The sequence below is a fragment of the Aegilops tauschii genome, chromosome 6, assembly GCF_002575655.3.
Source record: "Aegilops tauschii subsp. strangulata cultivar AL8/78 chromosome 6, Aet v6.0, whole genome shotgun sequence".
Lineage (NCBI taxonomy): Eukaryota > Viridiplantae > Streptophyta > Magnoliopsida > Poales > Poaceae > Aegilops > Aegilops tauschii.
Window position 1 is genome coordinate 73,468,756 of NC_053040.3, and position 6,000 is coordinate 73,474,755.

Below are 6,000 nucleotides of genomic sequence, written 5' to 3' on the forward strand. Positions count from 1 at the left end.
GAGACATGCATGCATCCACTTAGCAAGAAAAGACAATAAATCGACTGAACAAAGAAACGGGTCAGTCAAATCCATATTGAGCTTCCACACGGATCACAAAACACCTTGAATCAAGGGCTACAAATTTGACTGACACAAAAATGAAAAATCAGTCGCCTGACATATAGCTAAAGTGATAGCCATCTCACGCGGATCGTGCATCAAACACCGTTGGATGCTTCTGGATCCAACGGTAGCCCTTGCCCCCTCACTTCTCACCCACACCACAGCCCAAACACTAGCTCACATCACACCCCTTCCCTCATCGCACCCCTCCTCCCCCCATCTCCTCGCCGCCACCGCCACCTCCCGATCCAATCTCTCCCCGCCGCCTCCCGATCCAACCTCCCACCCACTGCCGACCTCGCCGTCCTCCTCACCCACTGCCGCCGACCTCGTCCCTCCCTCCCCTCACCATCTCTCCCTCGTCTCTCCCTCTCCCCCGCACCACTCCTCGCCTACTACCTCAGCCGGATGGGCCAGACGCTGCGCCTCGTCCGCCCGCCCGTGCTCTGGGTCGTCGTCGAGGCCGGCAAGCCCACCCCGGAGGCCGCCCACACGCTGCGCCGCACCACCGTCATGCACTGCTACGTTGGCTGCTGCGACAGCCTCAACGCCTCCCCCACAGTCGACTTCCGCCCACACCAGCTCAACGACGGCTTCGAGGTCATCGAGAACCACCTCCTCGATGGCGTTGTCTACTTCATCGACGAGGAGGGCGTCTACTCCCTGCCGCTCTTCGACCGCCTCCGCCAGATCAGGTATCTCCCCATCCACTCCGCCGTCCCACTTCATCTCCGCCGTGATCCGGTGCCGCCGACCACCCCTGCGTCTCTGTCGCCCCGCCATCTAAGCAACGGCGCCCGCTCGTCCTCTGCTTCGGGCGACGGGACATGTGCCGCCCCTCGTTGACCTCCAGCGAGTGCCAAGTACCACGACCGCACACACCTGGGCCGCCTCCCCTTCGCCTGCTGTACGAGGCCCAGCAGCCCTCTGTTGGATTCGGTTTTCAAACTGAACATTTTGGTGTGGTGCCCTGTATCAAGATTTCGATCTGAAACTTCTGAAACTAAAGGATCGAACAGGAGCCTGTAGTTGACAGACTAGTATTCCCTTGTCAAATGCTTACTCCATTTTACTAGATTCAGTTATACCCTGCAATTTTTTTTACAAAGGTTATACCCTGCAGTTTAGCTCTGTGTTATGAGGTATTGACCATCTGTGTGTTGATATTGATGTATCTGATAGTTCACTTGCAGCAAATCTTGCATCAATTAGGGATTCTTCAACTGAACTTCTCTTTCATTGTACCACCAAATACTGAAGTTTTGCCATTCATTCCCTCTTCTTTCAGTAGTTACATGGCTTGAGGTCTCTGTATTCTTTTGAATAGGATGTATTGTTCTATGCAGAAGATCTGATTTGCACAAACATAGTTATCTGCATGTGCTGCCTGACTTGGTATTTGTTATATCTTGTTGGTTGAATGTATGGTTGTGCCAGTACAGTGGTAGTAAATTCAGGTTGGTGTGTTGCTGTGAGGTTAAACCCTTCGGAAACATTCTTTGAGAATTTTGTAATGCCTCCTTTGGGGTGTTGATACACTATTGCGCAAGTTCTATTGTATGTGAGTTCCCTTTGTTGCTGCAAAGCGTTGATACAATATGTCATTTGCAGGGAGCTCGCTCTGCATCCGAGTCTCAGTCATCCTGCACAGCAAGGAGCTGGACCAAGGGAGCAAGCAGCGCTGCTGGTTCCTTGAGACATGTGCATGTGTGGAGTAATTTTGCTTAGAGTATTTAACAAGATTGAACTGTACATGTGTGGAGTAATTTTGCTTGGAGTATTTAACAAGATTCAATAAGATTTAACTTACTTTTCCAGTTAATTAAATGGACATCTTGGATTAGTTAGAAAATCATGAATTATTTGCAGAAATCCATAGAAGTATTGTACTCCAGTGTGCATTACTTACATAAACTTGCTTGCAAGCTTATTTTCTGACTTGTATATTCTGAAACTGAAAAAGCTTAGTTAACTTTTGTTAAGTTTCAGTAATATTCAGTGGAGTATTTACTGTAAATTTTGCACATCACAGTAATTTAACTTGCTGTTAACTGCTGTAGCATTAGGAGTAGTTTTACTACAATACTGCTTGAACAGGGTGAATGGAGGGTGAGGAAGTTTTACTGCAGAGTAGGATTGCACAGGGAGTAGTTAGCAGTAGTAGATGTTGATGATCATAGTCCGGAGTAGTTTTGCCTTTGGTGATCATCCAAAAATGTGATGTACTATTGTACTTTGAGTGAAAATGGAATGGTGCAATCCTGCACAACATACTTTGAGTGAATGCTGAGTACTGTATGCACTTGTGTAGTAGATGTTGAGTACTGTATGCACTTGTGTAGTAGATATTTTATTAACTAGATATATACGTGTTGACTGTTCGTCTGTTCTTCTAGTTTTCTGATGTGCATGTTTATTTGGATCCACTGAACCTTTGCACGGCTAATCTCTCAAGTTTGTATATACATAGACAGGTTTTCTGAAAGTGTGACTCCGTAGTATTGAGAAGTAATTAAGTTTTCCTTTAGTTTTCCGATGTGAAAGTTTCTTGGAAGTAGAGTTTTTCTTAACTAATCAAGAACTCGACTCTTTTCCCCCGAGATCGTCGTCGCCCAGTCCGGGGTTGGCGCGCGCGACCACGCCTTCTTCCGCACCACCATCGGCCACATCCTCTGCTACACCCCGGAGACGGTCTGCATCGACCTCAACTGTTTCGATCGAATCGAAGCCAAGGCTTTCTCGTCCACCTTAAGGTATGCGAATTTCAGACCCCGCTCCTGCCTTTTGCTTTTGATGATCTGTTCTAGACAATGATGTACCATAGTCAGTTGTCGCGAAATCCCTCTCGATTATGCCTGGATTGTCGGGTAGTTCTACCGAGTCGAGATGCGATTGATCTTGATTCTGTTAGTCTAGTCTATCTAGGTGCGTAGTTGATTCTGCTCTGAGAGTCAATTTGTTGCTTGCAATACTACTGTCGATTTAACTAGATTTTATTAGCTTTTAGTCAAACTTGATCATGAGTTTGTTAGCATGTAGTCAAACTTGAATATGAATCTGTATAGCTCTTTATTGTTCTCAACAAAAAATCTAGACTGTATAGCTCTTTATTGTTTTCTTCACTTATTTGTACAACCAAGGATGCTTACTTAACTGTATAGCTCTTTATTGTTCTTTTCCAGGTATTCTATTTGTGCTCCATCCCAAAATCTATTGTGCACTGCCAAGTCCATGAGGTGAAGCGCTCACTGCTCGACCATTTCTTTACTGAACTGGGAGCAAGAGAGGCAAGATATTTGAAACAAGCTGAAGTCCTTTTGATTCTTGATTTCTAGCATATACATGCAACCTGATTGGTGATGTTACTGTAGATATGATGTAGGTTCAGTGCTTACTATTTTTTGATGTGATGCATGTTACATTCGTTTCTGTCTATGCCTTCTTTAGTGTTTTGCCAGCTAACTAGTCTATTGGGCGTTTTGAAATATGAAGATGCATGTAAGCACTGTTGCTGGCAATCTGGCACATCATATCGGTCTTATCCCAGTTTTAGATAAAACTAGCATACACTACAGTTTATCCCAGTTCATATCAATTTGGCACATCATATCAATCTGTCACTATCATACACTACAATTTTAGATAAAAGGGGGGCATATCATTTGCTCTATATAACAGTGCTGATTTTGCGCTGATATGAACTTACACCAATATTACGTTGTAGTGTTTTCTGCATGTTGTCGTATCAGTAGTTCGATGCTGCCTTCACATTTGAGTATATTACTTGTTTTTGTTTTTATCCTTGATTATTATTAATTGCTGTATTATAGACTTAAAATTGTGGTGGTTCCTCTTTTACAGATTATTTTCGTAAGTGTGAAGCCGTGAAGTCATGAAGAGTAGCATATTGTAGCATATATGTGTTGTAAAGATTGTAATAGATTTATTTAGTGGTATATTTGATGAATTTTATGTGTCTATTTGAAATATTGATTATGTATGTGATTTGAAAACTTGTGAAATGGAAACCTGACCAGTGGGGTCACTTATGAAAATAATCTGTCAAATTTTTACATTTCTGACACGTGGGACCAATTTGGGAGATGATCATGACAAGTGGGACCCATCTAACTAGTGGGATCAGCTTGAATATATAATGGTTGAAAATAGAAAATCAATAGACTATAAAAGGCCACGGCCCAACATTAAAAAAGGCAACAATGTTGGGTTAGGCCCATGTAGCTAGAGAAAATTAACAGAAAAAATATATTAAATGGACTGAATTAATGGGGTTGGCCCATGTAAAACACCGAAATGGACCGGGCTGAATCTTATCAACAACCTTTTCAATTGGTCGCAATTTTGCCATGTCAGATTGCCACGTCGGATCCAGCGTGGCCTGGGCAGACAGCTAGCGACCAAAATAGAAGGTCATAGAATTCATGACCTTTTGTTTTGGTCGTGGCCTTCCACGACCTTCTCACAAAGAAGGTCGTCAATTTCAGTTTACGACTATCAGCTTTTGACCATCAGTTTTTGTTCAAAAAAGGTCGCAAATGAAAAACAATGACCTTTCCTTTCAGTGACCAATAGTGATGGTCGCAAGTTGACATATTTCTTGTAGTGCTCGTCTGAAATTCATGAAACTTGGCATGCTATCATGGAGCGGCATCAACATGCCGTGGTAAATTTTTTGTCCCATTTGGGGCAGGTTTGGGTATAAGCTTCTCACAAACCAGAGCTTCTCACAACAAGCGTGATGGTTTCGGTAGGGAACGTGCCACCTTTGGGGACGGAACAATATCCGTTGCCTCTTATCGCTTTCAAATTTTTTCTAGTGTCAACATAGAACAACAGGAGTGTTGTGTTTAATTTTGGAATTTTTCGGGGTTCGTTTGGACATTTTTACATTAACTGGGTTTTCTAGGCATTTTATGTGCATAATTCAAATTTGAACTACATGCACATGCTCCAGTGCATATAAATTGGTTGAAAAATCAAATCTGTGTCCTTCGGTGCATGCTTAGGTCCCATGCAAGAAATGGAAATGAATTTCAAACACCCTGCCACCGTCACTTGGCCGGAAACGTTGAGATACTTTGTTTTTAAATTCTACTAAATCCAAAACTCATACGAAATTCATGAAACTTGGCATGCTATCATGGAGCGGCATCAATATGCCGTGGTAAATTTTTTGTCCCATTTGGGGCAGGTTTGGGTATAAGCTTCTCACAACAAGCGTGATCGTTTTAGTTAGAACACCCGTATGCAAACCGACAGCTTTCGCAGGAAGCCAAGAGAAAATGTGCTGAGCAGGATTTCTGCAGCTCTTGACCGCAAACGTTTTAGGTAGAACACCCGTATGCAAGGTGAGAGCTATGGTCTTCCCCCTTAAGTCGAGGGAAAATTTGCATCGCAGGATTTGTGCATCCTTCAACGCAAATGGTTGTTTTGGATGACCCGTGTGCAACCACGTACAAACAATTTGATAAGATTTGCATCTGTCATATTGAGTATGTTGCCATTTGTCAAACTGGAAAGATTGACATTTGTTGATCTAGTAACATTGCCATTTGACAATCCTTGTAACACTCTGATGTGTCAAAATATGCAGCTAAAAATTACTAGCACTATCTAATTTTTGCAACTAAAATTCAGTAATTAAGCATAGATTTCATTCATAGATTAAGCAGTCGTTCTTAATTTATACAAACAGTTCAACTCGTCAGCTGAATCGACAAAACTTTTCCCCAATTGTTGCCAACCACATATTGAAATAGCTAGTTCAATTATATATACTAGCTAATTTTAAGTACGCTGTACAGTTTCACCACATATATAGTCAGATGAACAGAACAAAATAGCCCCTAAATACTACTACTACGGAGGGGCTTT

The 6,000-nt window shown here is 42.7% G+C and overlaps 1 protein-coding gene across 4 annotated transcripts; it reads left to right on the forward strand.

Moving 5' to 3' along the window:
- The first annotated feature begins 296 nt into the window (after window positions 1–296).
- On the forward strand, window positions 297–4,178 carry LOC109768798 (probable glucuronosyltransferase Os04g0103100). 4 transcript variants are annotated; one of them, XM_045230314.2, is made up of 5 exons: window positions 297–800; window positions 1,717–1,792; window positions 2,685–2,858; window positions 3,288–3,392; window positions 3,967–4,178. In XM_045230314.2, exons 1-5 carry the CDS (start codon window positions 514–516, stop codon window positions 3,991–3,993), a joined length of 669 nt encoding a protein of 222 aa, XP_045086249.2. In that variant the 5' UTR covers window positions 297–513; the 3' UTR covers window positions 3,994–4,178. The 4 variants fall into 4 exon arrangements, 3 of the variants coding, with proteins under 3 accessions (XP_045086249.2, XP_073357137.1, XP_073357138.1); XM_073501036.1 differs by having other exon boundaries at window positions 3,288–3,341; XM_073501037.1 differs by lacking the exon at window positions 3,288–3,392.
- Window positions 4,179–6,000: the final 1,822 nt, after the last annotated feature.

What these genes read in the sequence shown, in the direction of transcription:
- LOC109768798 (XM_045230314.2), top strand. Translation starts at nt 514, where the DNA reads ATGGGCCAGACGCTGCGCCTCGTCCGCCCGCCCGTGCTCTGGGTCGTC. An exon ending in GCTTTCTCGTCCACCTTAAG is followed by an intron (nt 2,859 to 3,287) that starts GTATGCGAATTT and finishes GTTCTTTTCCAG; the next exon opens with GTATTCTATTTGTGCTCCAT. An exon ending in CTGAACTGGGAGCAAGAGAG is followed by an intron (nt 3,393 to 3,966) that starts GCAAGATATTTG and finishes CCTCTTTTACAG; the next exon opens with ATTATTTTCGTAAGTGTGAA.